The sequence below is a fragment of the Podarcis vaucheri genome (assembly GCF_965113315.1).
Source record: "Podarcis vaucheri genome assembly, chromosome: 9".
Lineage (NCBI taxonomy): Eukaryota > Metazoa > Chordata > Lepidosauria > Squamata > Lacertidae > Podarcis > Podarcis vaucheri.
In genome coordinates, this window is record NC_138767.1 from 934327 (window position 1) to 961812 (window position 27486).

Genomic DNA, 27486 nt, shown 5'->3' on the forward strand with positions numbered 1-27486 from the left:
TACCAAGTAGGAAAAGATAGGGATATTGGTTAGGAGTTTGAAATGTAATTGGGAAAATAAGAAATGCACACTAAGAGATTAGACTGGAAAATTTTCAGACAGCACTGATGGAAGTAAAAAAAATTGAATAAGATGTAAAAGTATGTTTAATTACTGCTGAGAATGATATGTTAAAAAACTAATAAAAATTTATATATTTATATATAAAAAAGGAAGGGACCTCAAGGATCCCCGGGTCTAATCCTGGAAACACAGGAAGCACAGGCTAAGCATCTCCAAGTCCCTCAACGGTTCCTCACAGGGCTCGGTTTCCAGACCCTGGGTCACCTCGGAAGTAAACACACAATGTGACTTTGTAGGGGGCATAAGGAGAGCTGGATCAGGCCCCAGCTTCTGGGAATCACAGGTGGGGAGAGCCCAGCTTTGGTGCTTGCCATTTGGGCATCGAGTCGGCCAACGTGAGAGCAGGATGCGCCCTTGATGCGCCGTGGTCCTGATCCAGCAGCAGGTGCTCTCCGGAGGTCCCTGTGCTTCTGTGGCCCTGGGCTCGGCCCCCGTGGGAACGAGGTGCTGGACGAAATGGGCCCCCTTTGGCCTGATCCTGCTGCCAAAGGGCTTTTCGTTGGTTCTTATCCCAAGGCTCCATGAGACCCTCTCCCAGCACTTTGAACAGGGCCTGGAAGGGGGTCTGCTTAGGGATTGGGCAGTCGGTGCCTCAAGGCTTCTGGCTGGCACATAATAATAATAATAATAATAATAATAATTTATTATTTATACCCAGCCCATGTGGTTGGGCTTCCCCAGCTGGGCAGTTTCCAACAAAATATTAAAATACAGTACAGTGGTAGCTCTGGATGCGAACGGGATCTGTTCTGGAGCCCTGTTCGCATCCAGAAGCAAATCAACCTGCCTCCGTGTGTTGCGATTCACCGCTTCCGCGCATGCACGTGACGGCAATTTGACCATCTGCGCATGTGCAAGTGGCGAAACCCGGAAGTATCGCGCTCCATTACTTCCGGGTTGCCGCAGAGCGCAACTTGAAAATGCTCAACTTGAAGCAAATTTAACCCGAGGTATGGCTGTAATGCATTCTCCTCTTCCAGGATCTGTTGCGGCTCAAAAGCTGGAAGGAGGCAGACCCAGAGGGGGTTGGGGGGCCTTGGGGGCGATGCGGACGGCTGGCCTCACCAATCACCCTTCTCTGTCTTCCTCTCCAGTCAGAGACTTCCTGCCTTCCCCCAAGCTGACCCACAAGAGGGCCTTCAGCGACGAGGCCTCCCAGTCGACCCAGAGCCTGAAGACCCAGAACGACCCCGTCTCCCGGTCCTCTCTGTGCATCAACGGGAGCCACATCTACTGCGAGGAGCCCACGCCAAAGCCTTCCTTCCTCTCCGCAGCGCCTGCTCCTCCTGCCGTCGCCGCCAGCAAGCCGCAGGAGGAGGCCTTTGGATCTGAGCCCCCGGCCGCCCCCGAGCCGGACCTGCCGCCCTGGTCCAGCGGCATCTTGCCGAAGGCGCCCCCCAGAGACCCTCCCCGCTTCATCCCCTCCCCTCCCATCCTGGCGGCCCAGGAGGAGGACAAGCTGTCCGTCAAGACCATCGCCCTCAACAAGCACCGCGTCAGGGCCAGGAGGGAGGAGGAGGAGGCAGCGGCGGCTGCGGCGGCCGCCCTGCACGCCGAGAGCAAGCCCATCCAGATCGCCACGCCCATGGTCGTCTCCGGGGAGGTCCGGAGGGTCCGGCCCCAGCAGGAGGAGGAAGCGGAGGAGGAGAAGAGGTTCTCCAAGACGGGCTTCTTCCGCCGGGGGAGCAGCAAAGAGGGCGGCGGGAAGAGCGGGGAGCCGTCCCCCCGGGTGGTGGTGGCGGCCGGAGAAGAGCGGGGCAGGAGCAGGAACAGCAGCAGCAGCTGGTTCAGCCTCCAGGATGCCAAAGAGATGCCCCCCAAGCCCAGGTGAGCGCGGCTTTTGGGGGAGGGTGGGAGAGAGCTTCTGTCCCTCTGCTGGTGTTGCCTGTGTCTGCCAGGGAGGAGGGTGGCGCTGGGAGCGGCAGGTCGTGGCCCCCGGTCTGTGTGCTGCTGCTGCATCTTGGCCCTCTGTGTTGTGCCTGCTGGACTTGGAAGAAGCAGGGGGCGCGGAGCCTGTGGAACGGGCCTCCTGCCCACGTTAAGTGGGTCTGGTGGGGGAGAACTGGGGTGAGGAGGCTGTGCTGGAGCAGTTGGGCTTGCGGTGGAGAAAGGCTTTGCTGAAGCAGGTCTTGAGGGGGGTCTGCAGAGAGGAGCTCCCCCAGGGCGAAGGGGCCAAGGAGGACTCGGGGTGAACGGGGAGAAACAGGGCCAGGATCTGCAGGTCTCCCCTGCGTGGAGCTGCAAGGAGGAAGTGGGGTATCTGGCTGCTTCCTTTCGGTCGGACTCTGCCCTCCTGCCCTCCTCCCTGCCAGGCTCAGATTTGCCAGGTTTCTTTTTTGGCAGGGCTGGAGCAGCTTGCAGAGTCGGAAGCGGAGCCAGGCGGCAACGGAGCCGTCCTAGGAAGCGGCTCTGCTATGCTCAAAAACCTGGTTTTTAGCATGACATGAACAACGTCCTCCTTGTCACTTTCCTCGCCGCTCCTCTTAATTGATGATTATTTTATAAAATGTATACACTAATTAGGGACGCGGGTGGCGCTGTGGGTTAAACCACAGAGCCTAGGACTTGCCGATCAGAAGGTCAGCGGTTCGAATCCCCGCAATGATGGGCTGAGCTCCCGTTGCTCGGTCCCTGCTCCTGTCAACCTAGCAGTTCGAGAGCACGTCAAGTGCAAGTAGGTAAATAGGTACCTCTCCGGCGGGAAGGTAAATGGTGTTTTCCGTGCGATGCTCTGGTTGGCCAGAAGCGGCTTAGTCACATGACCACATGACCCAGAAGCTGTACACTGCGGTGCTCCCTCTGGCAGTAAAGTGAGATGAGCGTCGCAACCCCAGAGTCGTCCGCAACTGGACCTAATGGTCAGGGGTTACCTTTACCTTTATATACTAATTGGTTGCAAAAACCAACAATGACCTCCATGTGGTTTGCATCAAGAGTAAAACAGAAAAAAAATTATTGGCAAAAGCAAAACTGGTGAAAAACAACAATTTAAAACATTTTAAAAAATCAGCAATGAACTGAAAACTAATTTGAGACCTGCATCAGCTTCGTAAACTTCTGGGGAGTTGCATCGCTCCGTATCCCACCGAGAGCAAGTGCGCTGGGGGGAGGCTTAGCCATCCTCAGAGCAGAAATCCAGCTTTCGTTTCCAGGTGTCCCTGGAGGGGCTCCTGCCTGCGAAGCTCACAGATCTCTTTGGAGCCATTGCAAAGGTCTGGGGTGGGTTGTGTGGTGCGTAACTTGGCAGTACAGTCGTACCTCCTTTTGCATCCGGGATCCGTTCCAGAGCCCTGGACGCTCGACAAAGCGCCTCTCTGCGCATGCGCGAAGCACGATTTAGCGCTTTTGCACGTTCACGAGCAGCAAACCCTGAAGTAACCCATTCCGGGACTTCTGGGCTTGCTGTGGACGTTGGACTAAATGGACCCTAAACGGGGCGGACGCAAAACGAGGTACCACTGGAAATCTGCTAGGGCAGATAGGCTCTGCTTGGTTGCTCTGGCTGACCTGCGCCTAGGGATGTGGCAAGTTTGGATCATGACCCCTGGGCATGGTGTGCCCGTGGGCCAGAGTGGCCTCTCCGAGGATCTAAAGGCAAAGGTGAGCAAGGTCGCGAAGAGCAGACAGGGCAGTTTGGGTCTTTGGGGAGTTGCTGGTGTAACCTGTGGCTATGTGAGATTTGGCGCTCTCTAGGTCCTGCCGGCTTGGGGGCGTCCCAGGACACTCTGGGCCATTGGTCTCCAAGTGGGCGCTTGGCTCTGTGTTGCCATCGTCTCACTCAAGGAGGGGCTTCAGAGGCGGGTTGCCAGCTTGGGCCAAACCTCTGCACCGCCCCCTTTCCTTGGCGCCTCCTCCCTGAGATCCCCCCAGGGTGTTTCAGATGTCAAGGGGGCTTGGGGTGGTCATTCTGAGGGTCCTATCTAGGTTCTGAGCACTGCAGATTCTCCTCAGTCCCCCAACTGGGCTCTGGAATGGCAGTACTGAATGCAGTGTTGCTGCAGGTAGTCGGATGTTGGGGTTTGGCTTTGAATGCTGGGCTGCTGTCAAGGTGAAACTCGTTTAATGACCACATCTTTTTTTTGGGGGGGGGGGTTAAGGCAGAAGTGTTTGGCCAAGTCCATGGGCAGCTTCCTTTCCGCCTTGAGGGCAGAGTCCTGTCCCCGGATACGGAGAAGAGCGAGGTCTTTTCCTGGTGCCAAATCTCAGGTTTTGTTTTGGGTGATGGCGTCAGCCCCGCTGCCCTGATTTTACGCTTTCCTTCTCTGTCCCGAGGCAGAGATCCTTCCGGTTGGCTCTCTTCCACTGCAGCCACCACATGGGGAAGTTGCTAAGTGGAATCTTCCTTTTACAGTCCGATGCAGCTGTACCCAGCATGCTGGGGGGAAATGGCCGAGCTCTGCTCCCTGGTGGCTCAGGCAGGGTGGCCAAACCTGTGTTGTCACCTGCCCTAAATATCTGGAGTGGGGCATGCATGCAGAGGCCCTTTCCGCCTCCAGCGTCTTCGATCGGTACAGCTGCACTGGAGTGCAGAAGGGAGCCTTTCATTGTTTCTGACCTTGGAGGGCGCCTTGATCTCCCACCTTCCCCTTCGGTTGTGGGCCTGTGGACCCTGCAGAAGTGCGCTGCGGACCCCTCAGGTTGTGTGTCGACGGTTTGAGAGCCACCCTCTGCCGGGTCGTGAGCTGCCTTTTTCCAGGTGCATTTCTGAGTCGCCGTGTCTGACGAAGAGCGTCCTGAAGGGCGCAGAGAGAAGGGAGAGAGAGAGAAGTTGCTCTTTGTCTTGGTGCCGGTTCTGCAGTCCCCTCCACCAGTGAGATCCAGGCCTGGGGGGCAGCTGGGCTGTTGGTCTCCCCCCAAGCCAAATAGCGATGAACCTGAGCTGAGCACCGGGGGAGTTATTTTTGGAGCATGTGTTGTTCTGGTGCATGATGAGATGCTGGCTGGAGCATGTGACGCGCAAAGAGGGCTTGGCTCACTCAGGCTTTCAGCTTTTTCCTGCCGTGGTTCTTTTGACGTTCCCCTTCCCAGGGGGGGGGCGAGTGGGGCTGCGCCTGCTTCTCCTGCAGAAGCAGAGGGGCTGTCGTGGCTCTTGGAATCCCCTTCAGCTGAGGATTGGGGGCCCCTGGGGGAGACACGGAGGTGCCCTTTCTTCTCCAGTGTCTGGCAATGCAAAGGAATTTCAGTACTGTTGAGTTCGGAGGGACCCCTAAAGGCTATTCAGTCCAACCCCCAGCAATTCAGGAATCTCAACAAAAGCATCCGTGACAGACAGCCATCCAGCCTCTGCTTAAAAGCCTCCACGGAGTCTGCAATCTGTTATGCTGTTAAACAGCTCTTACCACCGGGAAATTCTTCCTAATATTTATCCGGAATAATAATAATAATAATAATAATAATAATAATAATAATAATAATAATAATTATTATTTATACCCTGCCCATCTGGCTGGACTTCCCCAGCCACTCTGGGCAGCTTCCAACAAAATATTAAAATACAGTAATCCATCAAACAGGGACGCGGATGGCACTGTGGGTTAAACCACAGAGCCTAGGACTTGCTGATCAGAAGGTCGGTGGTTTGAATCCCCGCAACGGGGTGAGCTCCCGTTGCTCGGTCCCTGCTCCTGCCCACCTAGCAGTTCGAAAGCACACCAGCACAAGTAGATAAATAGGTACCACTGTGGCGGGAAGGTAAACGGCGTTTCCATGCGCTTCTCTGGTTCTCCAGAAGCGGCTTAGTCCTGCTGGCCACATGACCCGGAAGCTGTATGCTGGCTTCCTCGGCCAATAAAGTGAGATGAACGCTGCAACCCCAGAGTTGCCTTAATCCATCAAACATTAAAAGCTTCCCTAAAGAGGGCTGCCTTCAGATGTCTTCTAAAAGACTGGTAGTTGTTGTTCTCTTTGACATCTGGTGGGAGGGTGTTGCACAGGATGGGTGCCACTACCGAGAAGGCCCTCTGCCTGGTTCCCTGTAACTTGGCTTCTCACAGGGAGGGAACCACCAGAAGGCCCTCGGAGCTGGACCTCAGTGTCCGGGCAGAACAATGGGGATGGAGACGCTCCTTCAGGTGTTTAGGGCTTTTAAGGTCAGCACCAACACTTTGAATTGTGCTCAGAAACGTACTGGGAGCCAATGTGGGTCTTTCAGGACCGGTGTTATATGGTCTCGGCTTGCTCCGTCTTCCGTGGTGCAGCCCTTCACATATTTGAAGATGGTTCTCATCCTGGCTGATCATACCCACCAGGTGATTGACAGGTGGGTGTCCCTGTCATAGTTGGCCTGTGGGGAGGGGGAGATAAAGACCTGGAAGTCTGCCCCCCACCCCGCAAATTGCTTCCTGCTCTGCTTCCTGATCATTTACCAAGAACAAGAGTGAATCTTGTGGCCCACTAAAGATCAGCAGACAAAGGCATTGAATCTTTCTAGTCTGCAAAAAGCATATGCCATAATTTATTTCTTACTATATACCGCTATGTCATTTCAAAAATAGATCAAAGCTGTTTGCAGCAATAGAACATAAAGCTGCACGATAAAAACTAGATAAAAAAGTTAAAAGCAGACACCGGTTAGTCACCGTAGAAGGATGTGTTCTTAATAGTGTGCATAGGCCCTGGCAGAATAGAAATGTTTTTGTCAGGTGTTTAAAAGTTTGCACACAAAAGGCACCTGCTGAATCTCCAGTAGCAGGGAGTTCCGCTGGACTGGGGCCATGACACTAAAGGCTCAGTTTCTCATTGTTGTCAAATAAGCTTCACCAGCCAGCAGTGCTCCTGCAGATGATCTCAGTGATCAAGCTGGGATATTAGGATATAAGGATTTTGGAAACCTCTGAGGTGCCCTGGACCAAAGTTATTCGGGGCTTTTTAAATTAATAAAAGAACCTTGAACCTGGTTGGTTTAGTTTCATATGGGAAAAAGCAGCAAAGAATCATAGCATTGTAGAGTCGGAAGGGACCCTGAGAATCATCTAGTCCAGCGGTTCTCCACCTGTGGGTCCCCAGATGTTGTTGGACTACAACTCCCATCATCCCCGAGGTCTGGCCTTGCTGGACAGGGGTGATGGGAGTTGTAGTTCAACAACACCTGGGGACCCGCAGGTGGAGAAAGGCGGATCTAGTCCGACGCCGGGCAAGGCAGGAATATGCAGCTGTGGTTTGACACCGTGAAGACATAAGAACATCAGAAAGACCCTGCAGGATGAGGCCCAAGGATCCTTTCTCCCGTCCAGCACCCTGTTCTCCCAGTGGCCAGCCAGATGCCCCAGGGGGGAAGCAGCAGGCAGGATTTGGGCACAAGAGCAAATCTCCCCTCCTGCCGTTTCCATCAACTGGGATTCCAAGGGTGCAGGTGCTCAGCTTAATTCGGTTTTCCCTGGGTGCCTGCCTGGTGGAGGCAGAATTTGCACACAAGCTAAAGGAGAGCTACCCAGAGCTGTCTTGCCTGGGATTCAAGGAGGGTGGCCGAAGGAGCCTGCCCACTAATAATAATAATAATAATAATAATAATAATAATAATAATAATAATAATAATAATAATAATAAATAATTATACCCCGCCCATCAGGCTGGGTTTCCGCAGCCACTCTTGTGCGGCTTCCAGCACATAAAAAATGACCAGAAGAATCAGAAATCAGCTGTCCTGGCTCTTGGCTCTCTCCCTCCTCCATGAAACCTCTTTTTTATAAATTGCTTCATTTGGTTTTTCAAATTAAAGTTTTACAATCACGTGTCCAACACACAACATAAAAACAAGATTCCACGGAATCTCCTGGACTTCGCTTTGTGGCTCCTTTCCTGCTTCATCTTTTAGAATAATCCAGATCTTTTACATCTCCATTACAGTGGTGCCTCTGGATGCGAAGGGGATCCGTTCTGGAGCCCCGTTCTTATCCTGAAGCCAACTGTGCGGGTTGCGATTCGCCGCTTCTGAGCATGCGTGTCACGTCATTTTGAGCGTCTGCGCATGCCCAAGTGGCAAAACCTGGAAGTAACACATTCCATTACTTCCGGGTCGCCATGGAGCACAACCCGAAAATATTCATCACGAAGCTACTTCAACCCGAGGTATGACTGTATATCCAAAATCCACCACTAAACTACAAGTGTTATTCCAATCCTACCAACGATTTTAATTGTTTACAGTGGTTTTTAAGATAAATTATTATAATTTTTTTCCATTCCTTATTAAAATTTTGGTCTTCCTGATTTCTGATTCTTCCGGTCATTTTTGCCATTTTGGCATAATCCATCCATCTGCCATTCTTCTCTGGTCAGGACTTCTTCTTCTTCCCACCTCTGGAAAGGTGGCTAGGTGACTTTAAAAGAGGGTTAGACTGCATCCTTGTCTGACCTTCTTTTAAAGCCACCCAGATTGGCAGTCATCACTGTCTTGTGGCAGGGAGTTCCATAGTTATACATAGTAGCCCTCTGGAGAGAGCTCTCGAACCAGTTGCTTATTTATATGGGTCAGTGGAAGTTAGTTGTGTGTGCTCAGAAAAATACACACAGATACAGACTTAATTCGGTTTTCCCTGTGTGCCCGCCTTGTGGCGGCAGAATTTGCACACAGGCTAAAGGAGAGCTGTCTTGCTTGGGATTCAAGGAGGGTGGCTGAAGGAGCCTGCCCACTAATAATAATAATAATAATAATAATAATAATAATAATAATAATTAGACCCCACCCATCGTACTGGGTTTTCCCAGCCCCTCTGGGCAGCTTACAGCACATAAAAAATTGTGAAACATAATTTTTTTCCAATACATGGTTGCCTTTAGATGTCTTCTAAAAGTCAGGTCGTTGTTTATTTCCTTGACATCTGATGGGAGGGAGTTCCCTACTTCCTTCCTGTGCCCCCCCCAAACCCCCCAGGTGAAAAGTTTGATGCTGCATTGGTCAGCAGCAGCGGCTCCCGGCCGCATCCCAAATTTTGGTGCCGGCTCCTGTTCCCCCTGCAGTGATGGCATCCGCCTGCCGCTTCCCAGAGGAGGCGAAAGGGCTGCTGCAGCATAAACGCAGGCCTGTTCTTGTGACTGCGACGCTGCAAAGCTGCCTGGTGAACGGCCCTTGTAAATTTTGCAAATAATAACTGAAACCAGGTGACGCGAGTTCATTGCAATTGCACCGCACGCTGGCGTCCACAGGTCGAGGGGAGAGAGGGGTCATCTCTGCGCAAGACAAACCTTGCGCACGTAAAAGAGAGTTTGCATTATGCAACCGAAGAAAAAGCTGATGCAATTCTAGGCTGCATCAACAAGTCCGGGGTCCCGCTCTGGAGACCCCACTTGGAGTCCTGTGTCCAGTTCTGGGCTCACAATTTAAGAAGGGTGTCGACAAGCTGGAAGGTGGGCAGAGGAGGGAGACCAAGAGGATCCAGGGTCTGGAAGCCAAGCCTGATGAGGAACGGTTGAAGGAGCTGGGTGTGTTTAGCCTGGGAAAGGGGAGACTGAGAGGAGATATGAGTGTCTCAAGGGCTGTCATATGAAATAATAATAAAATAATAAAATTTTATTTATATCCCGCCCTCCCCAGCCAAAGCCGGGCTCAGGGCGGCTAACAACAGTAAAATGATACTACGTTCTAAAATCATTTCATTATAAAAACAGTTCAAATCAGATTAATGTCAACCATTGGGCTAGAGTTCTGTGAGGATTACAGAAGGAGGGTGTCAGACTGTGCCTTTGCCTGGTGGAACAGCTCCGTCTTGCAAGCCCTGCAGAAAGATGTCAAGCCCCACAGGGCCCTAGTCTCTTGTGACAGAGCGTTCCACCAGATTGGGGCCACGACCGAAAAGGCCCTGGCTCTGGTTGAGGCCAGCCTAACCTCCCTGTGGCCCGGGACCTCCAAGATGTTTTTGTTTGAAGACCGTAAGATCCTCCGTGGGGCATACCAGGAGAGGCGGTCCCGTAGATACGAGGGTCCTAGGCCGTATAGGGCTTTGAAGGTCAAAACCAGCACCTTAAACCTGATCCTGGACTCCACCGGGAGCCAGTGCAGCTGGTATTGCACCGGGTGAATGTGATCTCGCAGGGAAGACCCCGTAAGGAGTCTCGCTGCGGCATTCTGCACCCGCTGGAGTTTCTGGGTCAGTCTCAAGAGGGAGTTACAATAATCCAGTCTGGAGGTGACCGTCGCGTGGATCACAGTGGAAGAGGGAGAAAGCTTGTTTTCTCCTACTCTGGAGGGTAGGACTCGAACCCATGGCTTCATGTAAGAAAGTAGATTCTGACTCAGCATCAGGAAGAACTTTCTGACAGTAAGAGCTCTTTGACAGCCCCTCCCTGTGGAACGCCCTCCCATCAGATGTCAAGGAAATAAAAAACTACCAGACTTTTAGAAGACATCTGAAGGCAGCCCTCTTTAGGGAAGCTTTTAATGTCTGATGTTTTATTCTGTTTTTAATGTTCTGGTGAGAGCCGCCCAGAGTGGCTGGGGAAACCCAGCAAGATGGGCAGGGTAGAAATAGTAATTATTATTATTATTATTATTATTATTATTATTAAACAGTGGAACAGTCTCCCTCAAAAGGTGGTGGCCTCTCCTTTCTCGGAGGTTTTTAGGCAGAGTTTTCCTGGCCATCTGCCTTGGATGCCTCAGCTGAGATCCCTGCCTTGCAGGGGTTGGACTAGATGACCCTCAGGAATCCCTTCCACAGTTCTGTGAAAATATTTTGACTCTCTGTGACCACGAAGGTCCTGTGAAGTGGTCCCTCTTGAACAGCCCCACTGCCAGCTTTGCCATTGCAGTGGTGAGCCTCACTCTCTTTGTGATCTGCTGTGCAAGTGTGAAGAGTGTCCCTGGGCGCGTGCAGAATGTCCTCTCACCAATGCGAAGCCACAATCCGTATCTGGGGTCAGCAAAGGGGGCGTCTGGTCAGATGGACGTGTGCTCCCCCCGAGTAGGGCATTGTATGCTGAGAGCTGAATGGGGATTCGGGGAGGCAGAGGAAAAGATTTGGGGGCTAGGAGCAAAGACTTGGTGGATGGAGACCGCCCTGCGCAAATTGCAACCCTCACTGCCATCTTTAATAATAATAATAATAATAATAATAATAATAATAATAATAATAATAATAATTTATACCCCACCCATTTGGCTGGGTTTCCCCAGCCACTCTGGGCAGCTGCCAACAGCATATTAAAATGGGAAGCCCGGACTTTGAAAGTCATCTAATCTCCCTTGCTGTGTTATACTGTATTGTTTAATTAGTGTTTTTATGGAGCAGTCAAGTAATTTCGTTGTCCCCGAAGGGGGCAATGACAATAAAGATATTATTATTATTATTATTATTATTATTATTATTATTAAAAACACGATAAAAATCAAAGATGAGAAACTTCCCTAAACAGGGCTGCCTTCAGATGTCTTCTAATAGTTTTGTGTGGATGCCAAGGAGACTGAGAGGAGATTAGGAGAGCCGTCTTCAAATACCTGGGAGAGGGAGCCAGCTTGTTTTCTCCTGCTCTTGGAGGGTAGGACTCGAACCTGGAGCTTCAGACTGCAAGAAGGGAGATTCCTCCTCAAGGTCAGGAATATGAGGACAAGAGCAGCTCAAGAGCGGAAAGTCAGGCTCTGGTCAGGGATTCTTGAGATGAGATTCCTTCTCTTGGGGGACCCCTTCTCATGCTCTGATTCCAGGATTGGGGCCCAGTTCCGCCTCCCCCCCCCCCCCGCAGCTGCATTTCTGGGTGTGTCTTCGGAGCGTGGCCCGCTGTTCCGGAGCAACGGAGCCATGTTAGAGTCTGGGACACAGCTGTCAACTTTTCCCTTTTCTTGCGAGGAATCCTATTTGGAATAAGGGAATTTCCCTTTAAAAAAGGGAAAGGTTGACAGCTGTGATCTGGGAACAGCAGGCGGAGTTGGGGGGAGAGGCTTAAAGCAGCAGGACTTGGGTGAGAACACTGGGGCAGAGCAGGTGGGGCAGCCGTGGGGCTGCTCTGGAGAAGGAGGAATCTCAGGTTGTTTTTCAGGATGGGAAAGAGATGGACGCCCTCTGCTTTTTCCTGCCAAAAGATGCCTGGAATGTTTCCCCTCCTCCTGCCCTGAGTCCCATGACCAGGAGGAGGGCTGGCCAGGTATGCCTGGAACGCGGCTCTGACTGGCCTTGCCTTGGGCTGCTGGACCCAAAAGGCAACGGTCAGCCGGACGCCTGGGTTCCTTTGCTCCCTGGGCTATGCCCTGTGGAGGTGCCCTTTGAGGGTTGCAGCTGCACTGAGTAGAAAGAAGAGGGTCTGGGGGTCCAGGGGGTCACAACGGAGAGAGGCCTGGACCAAGGGAGTAAGGCCGGCTGACATTTGGGTGGAGGTCCCCGTGGAGGCAGGGCTAATCATAGATTAGAACTCATCATAGAATTGGAAGGGGTCCCCACGGTCATCTAGTCCGACCCCCCACAATTCAGGAACCTTTTGCCCAGTGCGGGACTCGAACCCACGACCTTAAGATGAAGGCTCTCATGCTCTACCCACTGAGCCCTCCAGCCGCCGCCTGCCTTCTGCCTCCGACCCTTGATTTATTCATTTTCGTAGAATCACAGAATGGTAGAGTTGAGGGGACCCCAGGGGTCATCCAGCCCACCCCCCCGCAAGGCAGGAATCTCATCTGAAGCATCCCTGAGAGGTGGCCATCCAACCTCTGCTTAGAAACCTCCAAGGAAGGCGAGTCCTTCATACTTTGCCTCTTTCTCCCCGCAGGCCAAGGTGCCTTGTGCACAGTTCTCTCCCCCCCCCCCGTCATTTAAATCCCCACGACGACCCTGTGAGGTAAGCCGGGCTGAGAGGCCCTGGCAGGCCCTGGTCACCCAGTGAGCTCCATGGGTGATGATTTGGACCGGGGCCTCTCCAAGATGCCTCTGGAGCCCTCCTTGAGCCCCTGGGAGGAAAAGGGGGAGCAATCAAGGGTTTAATAAGCAGGATGAGACCCTCCCTGCCCATGGACTGTCTGGCCAGAGTGGCGCATGCTCTGGTTATCTCCCGCTTGGATTACTGCAATGCGCTCTATGTGGGGCTACCTTTGAAGGGGACCCGGAAACTGCAACTAATCCAGAATGCGGCAGCTAGACTGGGGACTGGGAGCGGCCGCCGAGACCATATAACACCGGTCTTGAAAGACCTGCATTGGCTCCCAGTACATTTCCGAGCCCAATTCAAAGTGTTGGTGTTGACCTTTAAAGCCCTAAACGGCCTTGGTCCTGTATACTTGAAGGAGCGTCTCCACCCCCATCATTCTGCCCGGAAACTGAGATCCAGCGCCGAGGGCCTTCTGGCAGTTCCCTCCCTGCGAGAAGTGAGGTTACAGGGAAGCAGGCAGAGGGCCTTCTCGGTGGTGGCACCCGCCCTGTGCAACACCCTCCCATCAGATGTCAAAGAGAAGAACAACTGTCTGACTTTTAGAAGACGATATATATGATATACGATATTATTGTCATTGTCCCATGCAGATCAATGAAATTGAAAAATTACATAAAACTACATCTGAAGGCAGCCCTGTTTAGGGAAGTTTTTAATGTTTAATGATGTATTGTGTTTTTAATATTTGATTGGGAGCCGCCCAGAGTGGCTGGGGAAATCCAGCCAGATGGGTGGGGTAAAATAAATTGTTGTTGTTGTTGTTGTTGTTGTTGTTGCACAGGAGGTCCTTAGATTGCAAGTTCTGCAGGACTGCAGCCAATAATAATAATAATAATAATAATTTATTATTTATACCCCGCCCATCTGGCTGGGTTTCCCCAGCCACTCTGGGCGGCTTCCAACAAAGATTAAAAATACATTAAAATGTCCCACATTAAAAACTTCCCTGGAGCTGCTGGCTGAGCGGCTTTTGCTGTGTGCCTCCCTCCTCCCTCTAGCAGCCGAAGAGCAGCAGCCGTGGTCGTTTTGGGAGAGAGGCCAGGAAACCAGCTTGGGGGGAGAAGGGGAGAGGCCTGGGGGGGGGGGGTGTCCTGCGCTTCCAGATCTGAATTGCTGCCCTCCAAGTCTCCCTGGCTCCCCGTTCCTTGCCTGGGCGGCCCATTCTGCGACTGAAGGGGTTCAGGGTGCCTGTGCCACCCAAAGGTGGCTTTGCCACGAAGCTGCCCAGTTCCCAGGAGGAAGGCCTGGGAGTCCCTTTGCTGACGGTCTGGGGGTCTCCTCTGCGCCTGAATGGGGACCACCTGCTGCAGCCTTGCCCGTCACCCATCGCGGGCACCCCCTGGGCTCCAGGGAAGCAGAGAGACAGGTGTCTTTGGGTGCCACTGGTGGCAGCCGCAGGAGCCGTGCCCGACCCGCAAAACACCATCCGGCCGGCAGGCTGTTCTTCTGTGCAAACTCGGGGAAAGGAGCTTCCTTCCGGATTGGGTCCTGCGTCAGGGCGTGTTGCTTGGCGGTCCTCATTCCTGTTTCTGGAGTCCTGTTCTGCCCCCCGGACTGGGATAGATGAAGGGAGAGGCAAGAGTGGAACCGGAGGAGTCCCTCTCTGGGGAGCGCACCCCAAGACTGGGAGCAGGGTGGTGAGTTGGGGGGGGGCACCTCAGCCCCCTCGAGAGAGGGACCCCCCACAAGAGAGGACGGGTCCCAATTCTTGGTTTGTGCCAGAGGCGTTTCTCTCCCCTGCCAGCCCCAAATGAGTGTCGGGCGCCTGCAGTGCATCATACGGCATGGGGGGGCCCCCACGTGCATTCAGTCGGAGTGTCTTTGTGGGGGGGGCAGCCTGTGCCATCGCTGTTTATTTCCCCTGCCTCTGCTTGTTCCTCCATGCTTTGGTATGATTTTTGCCATCCTCCTTGCCCTGCTTCAGCAAAGCCTCGCTCTTCCCCAGAATGTGCCCTGACGTTTGCCGCTCTGTGTGTGTGTGTGTGTGTGTTTTGGTGAATCCCATGGAGCATTAACTGGGGTGGGGGGCGCTGGGGGGGTCTGTTCTGTCTCTCTCCACAGCCTGAAAGTGCCTGCTAAGGTATAGACAGTCCTCAAGCTCCGAGACAGCTCCTGCCCTGCCCTGCCCTTGCCCCCAGCCCCAATTGCTGGTTCTGCCCCATTGCAGTCCCACGCAGCCCCTCCCCGCTCCTGCAGAGGCAGCCGCCCTTCCTGCGAGGACCCGATCCTGGCTGACCAGATACTAAACCTGCTTCCCCTGCTCGCTTTCTCTCTAGTTCCCCGGACCACCCTTGCCTCTCTGCGGATCAGGAGCCCCCTCCCTTCACCACGGCTGGAGACCTGCCACCCGAGGCCCAGAGCGCCAGGACCCCGTCTCCGCCCGCCTCTGCCAGGGCCCCCCCGGAGTGGGACGACAGCTTTGACGCCTTCGCCACCAGCAGGCTCCGACCGGGCGCTCCCAGAGAGCCTCCACCTGCAGGGAAGGGGCTGGAAGGTGGTTCCCACCCGGACGCCCCCCTAGCCGAGACCCCGGAACCCCAAGCCAGGGGACAGGAGGACGCCGGCCCAGGGAGCCCAGATCGGCTGAGCTGCCCCCCTGAGCAGGCGCTGGGAGGAGCGAGAAGAGAGAGCTTGGGGGGCCAAGCCTTGGGCCAGCCCTCCGAGAGCAGCTCCTGGGGGGAGCCCTGCGAAGAAGGCCCCGCGACAGCAGAGCAGGCCCCGGAGGACAGCGGGAGCCCCTGGCCCACCGCGGACGAGGTCTTCTTGGAGGAGAGGCCCCCCCCTCCGCCTCAAAGTGCGACCGCGGAAAGCCCCCTGCGTGGAAGTGGCCGGGCCCCCCAAGCCGAAACTGGGGAGGCCTCCGCGGCCGACTTGCCTCGCTGGGACGCCTTGGGGCGAGAGGAAGCTGCCCTCTGCCTGGCACCCGACGAGGCGCCCGATGCCAGCCTGAATATAGAGGAGGCCAGAGAGATGCCCGGCTGGGGGGCTCAGGAGCAGGCCGAGGGACCCCCCCGGAAGCCCCCAAGGAGGTTCGTGCCCCTCGGCCTAGAGGAGGCATGGGGCGTCCAGGAGAGGCGGAAAGACGAGGCAGCTGTGCCCGAGGAGCTGGAAGTGCCCGCAGAGGGCAAAGGGATGCCTCCCCCAGTGGCCGCCTCCTCCTCCTCCCTGGCGCCACTGGTGATAATGGGAGCAGCTGGCGTCCGTGCCACGGGGAGCCTCGGGCTGGCAGGCGACGGCGCCGAACCTGCAGCAGATAATGAGCTGAGGGGCCGAGGCCTCCCTTCGGGGGGGACCCCGGGGGCCGAGCAGTTTGAAACTTGCCCTACCGATCTCTCCTTGGGCGCGTCAGGCCTGTCTGACTCCTCCGTGTGGCAGGCGGGCGCTCCCTGGCCGCAGGGGCTCTCGGAGCTGGGCTCGCTGCAGACGGCCAAGGAGCTCCCCACGCGCAAAGAGACCCCCCAGGACCCCCGGCCCAGCCCCTCGGTCCTGTTCTGGACGGCCGTGGAGGAGGAGCAGCCGCCGTCGCAGGACTCGTGGCCTGTCGCAGGACAGCGGCCAGGACTTGGGGGGCCGGAGGAAGATCTGCCACCAGGGGAAAGAGGGGCTCTCTCCTTCCCCGAGGGGGACCCTGCGCGAAGCCCCCTCAGCCAGAGCCTGCCCGCCACGTCGCCCCCCTTCCCGGCGGTCTTGGCGGGCGGGCAGCTGAGGCAGGCCCGGGCCGGCAGCTCTCTGAGCGAGTCGGAGCTGTCGTCCAGCTGGTCGGACGACCGGGTGGTGGACTTCAAGAAGGCCGACTTTTGGCAGGCGGGCAGAGAGGAGCCTCCGGGCAGCTGGACGGACACCGCCCTGGCGCCGGGCAACCCCTTTGCCCCCTGGGCCGGGACGCCGCCCCCGCCTTCCCCGCAGAACAACCCCTTTGTGGAGAGGCCAGCTGACCAGGCCTCCTCGGAGGCGGCCGTCCTGCCGGTCTCCTGGGGGGAGGGTCTGGGTGGCCCGGAGGCGGCCCCTCGCGGCTTCTTCCTTGCCCACCCCTCCGAGGACCAACCTGCTGCCCCCGTGACTTTCTCCACGCCTTCGCTGGAGGGGGCTGCCCACCCCAGCGACTTCCTCTTCCCGTCTCCCGTCCTGCATCCTGACTTGGGCAGGGACTCCTCTGTGGCGGCCCCCTCCCTTGCTCTCCCGCGGCCCAGAGCCGCCTCAGTGGCCTCTTCGGTTTCGCCCGTGGGGGCGCTGCAGGCGGAAGAAGCGCCTCCTCTCCAGTGGATGGCCAGGTGAGCTGGGCAAGGTGTGTGTGTGTGTGTGTGTGTGTGCGTGCACCAGGTGACCCCCCCTTACCTGTGGTTTTGGGGCGTCTCTCCCAGGAAACCCCCCAAAGCCCTGGGTTGGCCCTCCCTCTGCCCATGGGGGTGTCTTGACTGGCTGCAGCTCACGGGACCCTCCCCACAGCACAACCCTACCCCTCGCCCCCCCCCCAACTCTGCATGGCATCTTTTCATGCCCCCTCCATGGCTTTTATCTTTGGTTTACCCTTTTCCTCCTCTTTTAAGGGCTGTGACTAAATCCCTCTCTTCTCCTAGCTCTGCAGAAGGGGGCCCCTTAGAGCAGCGGCAGCTCCTGCCCCCCACCCGCATGCTGGAAGCGAAGGGTCGTTGGGGGGGGCAAGGGGGAAGTGGCTCTTTGTGGTGGGACAGTTGCCCCAATTCTGCCACTTGGCCTTGGCGGGGGAAACCTGCAGGGAGGGGGGGTGTACATTCTTACTCTGTACCCCCCACCCACCTGAGTGGTAAGATCTCCTCCATGGTTTTATTCACTGTTTAAGCAAAATCTGCATACCAAAGAATCGTAGAGGTGGAAGGGGCCCCTCAGGGTCATCCAGTCCAACCCCCACAAAGCAGGAATGCGCAGCTGCCCCATCTGGGGATCGAACCTGCAACCTTGGCGTTACCAGCACCACGCTCTAAACAATTGAGCTATTCACACCCAAACTGTCGTAAGGTTTATAGCGGATCTTTAAATGTGAACTCACTCGCTGGCCATGATGGTTTTCGATGGTTCTGTTCCATTTTTCAGCATTGTCTCAAGCAGGGAGGATATTTGTGCATGGACAAGGAACCAAGAAATTTTTTTTTTTTTATGCTCCCCTGTGGCAGCATTTCCTGTACAAACGGTCAGTGCACAGGCTTCCCCTGAGATGTAGCTTTAATTCCAACTAGGAAGGGGGCAGCCACAGCCTATTATTGCTATTCTTAATTGCATTTCTCAGTTTCTTTTTTCACAAGAAGTGATCCAGAGCGTCATGCAAAATGATGCATGCGTTAAAAGAGCGATGTGACTTTGAGCCATCGCCTTTTCTCTTTTGGAGCAGCGATTCCCTTCCCCCCTTCGCATGACATGCCCTCCCCATCGCATGTCAAGGTTGGAGACTTAACAGACTCCAAAATGACAGCTTAGTTTTGAAGGCATTCCTGGACGTGGGAAAACTTGGATCTCTGCAGATCAGCCTCAGAGGAAAAAGGCTGGATATAAACGGATGGGGCCCCCTGCACCCATTGCCACCCAGTCCGGCAGTTAGTGACGAGTGTATCATGAGAGATGCCCGTGGTCTCCGTGGCACAGAGAACCTTCTGCCAGTTTTTGGCAGGGGTCCATCTATGCCCCCATCCAGACAGAGACAGCTTGGCTTCAGTAACCTCTAGGTTAGATTACTGCTGCGTGTTATATGTGGGGCTGCCTTTGGAGGTGGTTCAGAAACTGCAGAATGCTGCAGTCAGATTGCTGGCAGGGGTGGGTGTGTTGGTGGTCTGACCTCGTAAAGCTTATCTTAAGTCAGCTGAGCTCAGTTCGTTTCTGAGCTCAATTCAAAGTGCTTGTTTTTCTCTATAAAAACTTGTCCAGTTCAGGTTCGCATCAAGAGAGGTGCAGTGTCCGGACTTTTAGATGTTTCCCTGAAGCCCATCTGTAAATGCCCCTCTCCAAGAAAGGGACGCGGGTGGCGCTGTGGGTTAAACCATAGAGCCTAGGACTTGCAAATCAGAAGGTCGGAGGTTCGAATCCCCGCGACGGGGTGAGCTCCCATTGCTCGGTCCCTGCTCCTGCCAACCTAGCAGTTCGAAAGCATGTCAAAGTACAAGTAGATAAATAGGTACCACTCCGGCGGGAAGGTAAAGGGCGTTTCTGTGCGCTGCTCTGGTTCACCAGAAGCGGCTTCGTCATGCTGGCCACATGACCCAGAAGCTGTACGCTGGCTCCCTCAGCCAGTAAAGCGAGATGAGCGCCGCAACCCCTAAGTCGTCCGCGACTGGACCTTAATGGTCAGGGGTCCCTTTACGTTTAACTTTAAGAGAGGTTTAGAACAGGCATCCCCAAACTCGGCCCTCCAGCTATTTTTGGGACTACAACTCCCATCATCCCTAGCTAACAGGACCAGTGGTCAGGGATGATGGGAGTTGTAGTCCCAAAACATCTGGAGGGCCAAGTTTGCCTATGCCTGCCCTTTTGCTTTAACGGTTGGTACTGCTCTGAGCTGCTGATCATTTCTTCAGAGGCTGGCTTATGATTCTTGCTTTAGAAAATTATCTCTCTTTCAATCTGTTGCAAGTCGCCCAGAGACCGCTTGGTGTCAGGCAACTAGCAAGTGAAATGAAGAATATTAACACCGTGGCCAGCTCTGAAAATGCCTGCTGGGCAGAGAGGTCTGCTTTGGTTTCATTCCTGTTCTTCATCCATCCAGCTGTAGTAATCTGTCTTAAATGATCTGAATGAACTTCATGGGAAAGATCTCTGGAGGTCCAAGATGATTAAATTCTGGGGGTCCCAAAAATCACTGCCTCCTGCGTGGAGCCGCTGTTTGTGCCCTTTTGGGGTGGTCCCCCACATTCCAGAGATCTTACACTTTTTTGGGGGGGACACAGGTGTATTTGCAGTTTAACAAAACATTTTTGGGAAAGGTGTGCAGAAAAAGAATACTTGGCGTTTTAGTCTCCCAAAGTGTTTTTCAGACCTCTTCTGGGTAATCCTCCCTGCCAGGCAGAACAACAACAACAACAACAACAACAATTTATTAGTAGATAGGTAGCCGTGTTGGTCGGCCATAGTCAAAATAAAAAAATTCCTTCCAGTAGCACCTTAAAGACCAACTAAGTTAGTTCTTGGTATGAGCTTTCGTGTGCATGCACACTACCTATCTGAAGAAGTGTGCATGCACACGAAAGCTCATACCAAGAACTAACTTAGTTGGTCTTTAAGGTGCTACTGGAAGGAATTTTTTTATTTTAACAATTTATTATTTATACTCCACCTATCTGGCTGGGTTTCCCCAGCTAATCTGGGCGGCTTCTAACAGAATATTAAAATACAACAACCTATTAAACATTAAAAGCTTCCCCAAACAGGGCTGCCTTCAGATGTCTTCTAAAAGTCGGATAGTTGTTTCTTTCCTTGACATCTGGTGGGAAGGTGTTCCACAGGGTGGGCGCCACCACCGAGAAGGCCCTGTGCCTGGTTCTATAGTTTCTCGCAGGGAGGGAACCGCCAGAAGGCCCTCGGAGCTGGACCTCCGTGTCCAGGATGGACGATGGGGGTGAAGACGCTCCTTCATACTTGCTGGAAGTCATTGCATAGCTTTTCAGAGGCTGGCCAGTTACGTGCGACACTTTTGCGTCCAGTTAGTGCAAAATGCAGCGGGTGACACTGGCTAACTTTTGGTTTCCAGAGGCACCTGTGCCATATTCAAGGTGTTGAAATAACCCACCAGAGATGCTGTCAGTGTATGATGTTCCAGGATGTTGGGCTAGGAAAGCCTTTTGTCTGATCCTTTTGTCTTCTTAATGGCTTCTGCTGGGAGCCATTCATGCGCCAGAGTCCTTCTGCTTCCTCACAGGGAGCAACAAAAGATTTGAAAAGCGGCTCATAGCTTTAGATTTCAGCCTACAATGTGTTCGTTTTCCACCCGTTGCCCAAACGCAGGGCTAAAAATAGCAGCGCAGAAACCGACTTTCTTAGGATTTCTCAGTGAAGTTGGCCGAGGTGTTTGCCTCCATTGCCAGCAGGTGGTGATGTTGCTGCAGAGATCTCTGTGAGGGTCCCTGGAATAACATCCCCCCCCCCCAGACCTGCTACATTGGCTGGGGGAGACCCCTGAGCGGTTTATGTTCAGGGTCTGGGCTCCTCCTTTTAAGACTCTCCCCACTGTTGGTCTGGGCTTCTTGGAGGTGGGGGCCTGCAGCCTTGTGGGGCTGCCTTTCAAAGTTGCGAGTCAGGTGGGGGGGGGGTCCGCCATTGGCACAGAGCATAGAGCCCCTCCTGCAGGAAAACCCTTCTGGGATCTGTGACCCACAAGCCTCTTGCCAGGGAGCCTCTGTCTAGGTGTGCCCGGATGCAAAGCAGCAGGAGGACAGATGTGGGGGGTGGGGGGGGCGACAGGGGTACATGCCAGCAGATTTCTGGGGGAGGGCTAGGCCTGCCCTGCAGGGAGGTGGTATTCAGGCTCAGTTGTAGATTGTACTGGATGAGAAGGGGTGTAGCCCAAGACCACCCCCCAGATACATCATACCTACATCACAGAAAAGGCGGTCTACAGCAGAAATCTGAGTGCGTTGTTTATTTCATCTGACAGGTTACCTGTTAATGGTCACTTGACTGGATTGCCTGGGGAGCCTGGCCAGTCTTTTGTAATGATAAATACTTACCGTATTTTTCGCCCCATAGGATGCACCGCCCCATAGGACGCATCTAGTTTTTTTGGGGGGGAAATAAAGAAAAAAAATTTATTTCCCCCCAGGCGCGGGGCTGGCCCCCCAGCCCCCAGAACAGGCTGCTGCCTGCAAGCCTTGTGCGCCTGGCGGGACCTCCCACCGGGCGCGGGAGGCTTGCGGACACCTTCCTGAAGCACAGGGCATCCTCCGGAGGGCGCCCCATGCTCCGGGCTGCAGGCTGCAGGCTGCTGCCCGCAAGCCTTGTGAGCCCTCGGGACCTCCCGCCGGGCTCGCAAGGCTTGCGGATAGCTTCCTCAAGCCTGGAGAGCGAGAGGGGTCAGTGCGCACCGATGCCTCTTGCTCTCCAGGCTTCAGCGAAAGCCTGCATTCGCCCCATAGGACGCACACATATTTCCCCTTCACTTTTGGAGGGGGAAAAGTGCGTCCTATAGGGCGAAAAATACGGTAGTTCCTTTGCCAGGTCACAGGCTCACACCCTAGTCATACACAGACATACCCTTAAGACAGGATTTGTGAACAAAAAGACAATGGGGAGGCTTTTCCATTTTCCTTTGACCTTGCAGGAAAAAAAAAAATTGGTCAGTTTGGGAACCAGAAATGGTTTCAGGTCGGTCTTCCTGTGCTAATCTATGTACGTGCTTGGTTGGTAGGCTTATGAACATTTATTCTATATGTAAGACTTTAAAATTCTTATCACACTTCCCTTGGGGCTTCTGGTTGGCCACAGCGAGGACAGGAGGCTGGACTGATCCACCAGCTCCTCCTCGGGTTCTTACACAGGCGGCACCACATCCACGGTCCGCAGGTCCTGTAAAACTCGCAGCACTAGGAAGCTTGTTCGGGAATGGTCATTTGCCAGGGATGCTTCAGTTGCAATTCCAGCATTGCAGGGGGTCAGGCTGGATGGCCTTTGGGGGCACCTTCCGTGAAACTCCAGGCCTGAGAGGGGAAGAGGAGAACTCGTTTGCTTCTTGAGGGCTTTGCAGGTAGGCCAGTTCCAGGGGAAGCGAAGCTCTCCTCTTGACCTCCTGGGAAGTCACTGTCAGCCATAGCAGATCCTTCCTTCCAACTCTTGGTTGTTGTTTAGTCGTTTAGTCGTGTCCGGCTCTCCGTGAACCCCGGACCAGAGCACGCCAGGCCCTCCTGTCTTCCACTGCCTCCCACAGTTTGGTCAGACTCATGCTGGCAGCTTCGAGAACACCGTCCCACCATCTCGTCCTCTGTCGTCCCCTTCTCCTTGTGCCCTCCATCTTTCCCAACATCAGGGTCATTTCCAGGGAGTCTTCTCTTCTCATGAGGTGGCCAAAGTCTTGGAGCCTCAGCTTCAGGATCTGTCCTTCCAGTGAGCACTCAGGGCTGATTTCCTTAAGAATGGATGTGTTTGATCTTCTTGCAGTCCGTGGGACTCTCCAGAGTCTCCTCCAGCACCAGAATTCAAAAGCACCCATTCTTTGGCGATCAGCCTCCTTTATGGTCCAGCTCATACTTCCATACATCACTACTGGGAAAACCATGGCTTTCACTATACGGACCTTTGTTGGCAAGGTGATGTCTCTGCTTTTTAAGATGCTGTCTAGGTTTGTCATTGCTTTTCTCCCAAGGAGCAGGCATCTTTTAATTTTGTGGCTGTTGTCACCATCTGCAGTGATCATGGAGCCCAAGAAAATAAAATCTCTCACTGCCTCCATTTCTTCCCCTTCTATTTGCCAGGAGGTGATGGGACCAGTGGCCATGATCTTCGTTTTTTTGATGTTGAGCTTCAGACCATACTTTGCGCTCTCCTCTTTCACCCTCATTAAGAGGTTCTTTAATTCCTCCTCGCTTTCTGCCATCAAGGTTGTGTCATCTGCATCCTTCCAACTCTACAACTCTGTGATTCCATCTTGCGCTAGGTGGACCCATGCAATAGCCGCTTTGCACCAGACTTAGACTCTGGCCTGTGCTTCCCGCCCCCCGAGAACTACAAGTCCCAGAGTCCTTTGGCTCTTGTGGGTGTTTCCTCTGCACAGGTTGTGGCGCTGAAGGTCCAGCCATCACCTGGGGGTCAGCCTGGTGCTCTGGCCCCTGGATGCATGAGAGAGAAGGAGAGAGGGAGAGAGAGACACACGGCTGGCCTCTGGAGGAGAACCTGAGATGGCATTTGCCAAGGCCCTTGTGTATAATTAGCAGGTGAGCCTGGCATGTGGTCAGAAGCGCAAGGAGCTCAAGCACAGAGCCTTGCAAATTGCAGCGCAGGGAACAAATGTGCAGGTGCTGTTGACGAGAGAGTTAGCCGCCCGTGTCGGGGAGCGTCCTGGGGGTCCACCTCTCTAAACCCTCCTTTGCCTGTGGTTACTGCAGCCTTATGGATGCACTGATCTATTATAAAAATGTTACATTTGCAATAAGGATACATAAAAACATGCAGTAAAAACGATTTTAAAAAGTTAAAAACCGGTACCAGTTAACCCTTGTGGAAAGATGCACTCTTTTTTTTTAAACATAATTTTTATTGAGTTTTCCATATTTCGTTTCGTTTTCATTACACAAATCCATAATGTATTGCTCAAAAAGAGCATTGACCTCCTTCCTTCCCTCTTTCTGACTTCCACATATCTTTAACAGATTCATCGCATTTCTATAACCACTTTTTTACCTTATATTTTCTTTCAACACTCACCCTCTTATATGTAAATCAGCTCCTTATTTTCACATTGCCAAACCTTTCAAGTCAGACCTACAAACGCTTTCAAATGTTTACCGTTTTCTTTCAAATAAGATATCAATTTGTTCCAGTCCTTTTGAAAGGAAAGATGCCCTCTTGGTTGCCTGCATAGAAAAGTTTGTGGCAGGCATTTGAAAATTGGCCCAGAAGGCGCCTGCTGAGTCTCTGGTGGCAGAGAGTTTCAAAGGTCTGGGTCAATGACACAAACGGCTTGGGTTCTGGCTGTTGTCAGTGGAGCCTTGCCAACTGGGGGAACGACCAGCTATGTCCCTGCAGATGATCTCGGTGATCCCTGCAGATAAATGATCCCCTGCAGGTGCTCTCAGAGACGAAGGCGGGCGACATGGATTTGTTGTCGGCGTCCATCTGTCTTGAGAAACAATGGACTTCTCCTCCGGGAATGACGTTAAACGGTTTCGTGCCCCGCCTGGCGTGCAGGAGGACTGGGCAGCGTGTCAGGAGGTCCTCCTGGGCTGCCCTCCTCCCATGGCTGCCAGATTCTGTGCCCGTCCACATGGGCACCCGCACCCTGGGCACACAGGGCCTCTCCAGAGTGGCTCCATCCAGCTTCTGCCTGGGTTTACCTGCTTTTGGCTCGTGAGGAAGCCACAGCAACCGTGTTGCCTTCCTGTCTTGCACTCCCTGCTCCCTCTTTTTTAAAAATCATTTTTAAAAATTCATTTTTGCTTTTAGCATTTATCATCATACACAAATCTTAAATCTCTTTGCAAATAGGATTCGCGGAATCCCAGATCCCCTCCACCTTCTGTGGTTTCCCCAGATACTCTTTTCAAACGGCAGCTTACAATGTTCGCCATATTTTCTTAAATCTCATTTTTTATCCTAATTCTTGCTTCATCGCAAGTGTTTTTAAAATCCTGCCAATGTTTTCAGTTGTTTGCATTGTTCTTTCAAGTAACTTACAAAATTCCCCCATTCTTTATTAAATTAAAATCGTCCTCTTGCTCTCTGATCTTCCCAGTCATTTTTGCCAATTTGGCAGAGTCCATCACCTTTATCAACCATTCTTCTTTTGTAAATTGTCCTTCCATCTTTGGGCAAGTAGCATCTGCTGTAGCCTACATAAATACTGTCTTTAGGTATTTCTGTACCTAAAATTCCTCATAAAAAAGCTCCAGGTTGTTGTTTTTTACAAAAGTTATTTTTAACATTTTTTTCAGCTCATTAGAAATCATTTCCCAAAATGCTTTTTTGCAGCACTCCCTGTTCTTGCCTCTGCCTTGGGGTCTTTTTATTTGGGGTGGGGGGCCGGAGGTCCCTGGCAGCTGGAGCTCTGTGCCAACTCTCCTTGGGTTTGCCAGCAAAGCTCAGGGTGGGTCCCTTGCGGTTGTGGGGAAACAGCCCCCTTCCCTGCCCCACAGAGTTGGCTGTTAGAGGGGGAAGCTTATGGGGGCGTCACCCACCCCCAGGGGGGCCAGAGGCAAGCCAGCAGCTCTCTTCCAAGCATAGAGAGGTGGAAGGGACCAGGGGTCGCCTAGTCCGACCCCCCACAATGCAGGAATATTTCGCCAAGGGTGGGATTCGAACCCTCAACCCTGAGGTTATTTTAAATATATATATATATATTTATTAACTTTTCAAAGTTTATACAAAAAAGACAAAAAACAAAAATACAAAAACATTAAAAACACATATAATCTCACTCACTTATTTTCTATTAACTTATTTCTCGGACCTCCTCATACCTCCCCTTTTTGTATTCCAATTCAGATTATTCCTTCAGCAAATCCTCTCCCTTAATTTTCACTTAATTTTACACCTTTCTTCTCCCCCCCCCCCAAATTATCTTAATCATTACAGCTAATAACCACTTAAATTCAGTCCAACATCAATCTAACATTCACTAATTTTATAATATTTCCCAAGATAGTCCTTAAATTTCTTCCAATCTTCTTCCGTCATCTCTCTTCCCTGGTTTCGGATTTTGCTAGTCATTTCTGCCAGTCCCATGTAGTCCATCAGCTTCATCTGCCATTCTTCCAGGGTGGGTAGATCTTGTGTCTTCCAATACTTTGCAATAAGTATTCTTGCTCCTGTTGTAGCATACATAAAAAAGTTCTATCTTTCTTTGACACCAATTGGCCGACTATGCCCAGGAGGAAGGCCTCTGGTTTCTTCAGAAAGGTATACTTAAATACCTTTTTCAGTTCATTATATATCATTTCCCAGAAAGCCTTAATCTTTGGGCACGTCCACCAAAGGTGAAAGAATGTACCTTCAGTTTCTTTACATTTCCAACATTTATTATCGGGCAAATGATAGATTTTTGCAAGCTTGACTGGGGTCATGTACCACCTGTACATCATTTTCATAATATTCTCTCTTAGGGCATTACATGCCATAAATTTAATCCCGGTGGTCCATAACTGTTCCCAGTCAGCAAACATGATATTATGTCCAACATCTTGTGCCCATTTAATCATAGCGGATTTTACCGTTTCATCCTGAATATTCCATTTCAACAGCAAGTTATACATTCTTGACAAATTCTTAGTTTTGGGTTCTAAAAGTTCTGTTTCTAATTTTGACTTTTCCACCTGAAAGCAAATTTTCTTATCCAAATTATACGTCTCCATTATCTGATAATAAGGAAGCCAATCTCTCACTTGGTTTTTTAATTTCTCGAAACTCTGTAGTTTCAATTTATCTCCTTCTTGTTCCAAAATTTCCCAATATTTCGGCCCGAACCCTCAACCCTGAGGTTAGAAGTTTCGTGCTCTACCAGCTGAGCTATCCCACAGGCCCTGAACGGAATTGCTTTGGGGGCTTTGGTGAGGGGGCTTCCTTAAAACGGAGGGTGGCCGCCTTGCAGAGCTGGCTAAAGAGTTTTTTTTGGGGGGGAGCGCAGATGATTTTGGCTGTGGGTGAGGGTCAGGTTTGCTTGGAAATGGGGCTTTGTATTCCTGTCTTTGCAAGGAATTTGTGGAAGTTTCCTTCAGTGGACGGAACAAAGATGAAGGGGGGGGGGGTTGGGAGGAGGGGCGGCGGACAAGGAAGAGCCATAGTTGCCTTCCTCTTCTCCTTCCCTTCCTTTCCCTTTCCTTTTCCCTTTCCTTTCCCTTTAACATTTTCATTGCT

At 52.7% G+C, this 27486-nt stretch overlaps 1 protein-coding gene across 1 annotated transcript in view; it reads left to right on the forward strand.

Moving 5' to 3' along the window:
- RAB11FIP5 (RAB11 family interacting protein 5) overlaps window positions 1–27486 on the forward strand; it is a 61950-nt gene that overhangs the window by 27632 nt on the left and 6832 nt on the right. The window contains exons 3-4 of the mRNA XM_082236280.1: window positions 1218–1950; window positions 15246–17240. Of these exons, the coding sequence (XP_082092406.1) occupies window positions 1218–1950; window positions 15246–17240 (2728 nt within the window). The remainder of the gene's footprint in view (window positions 1–1217; window positions 1951–15245; window positions 17241–27486) is intronic.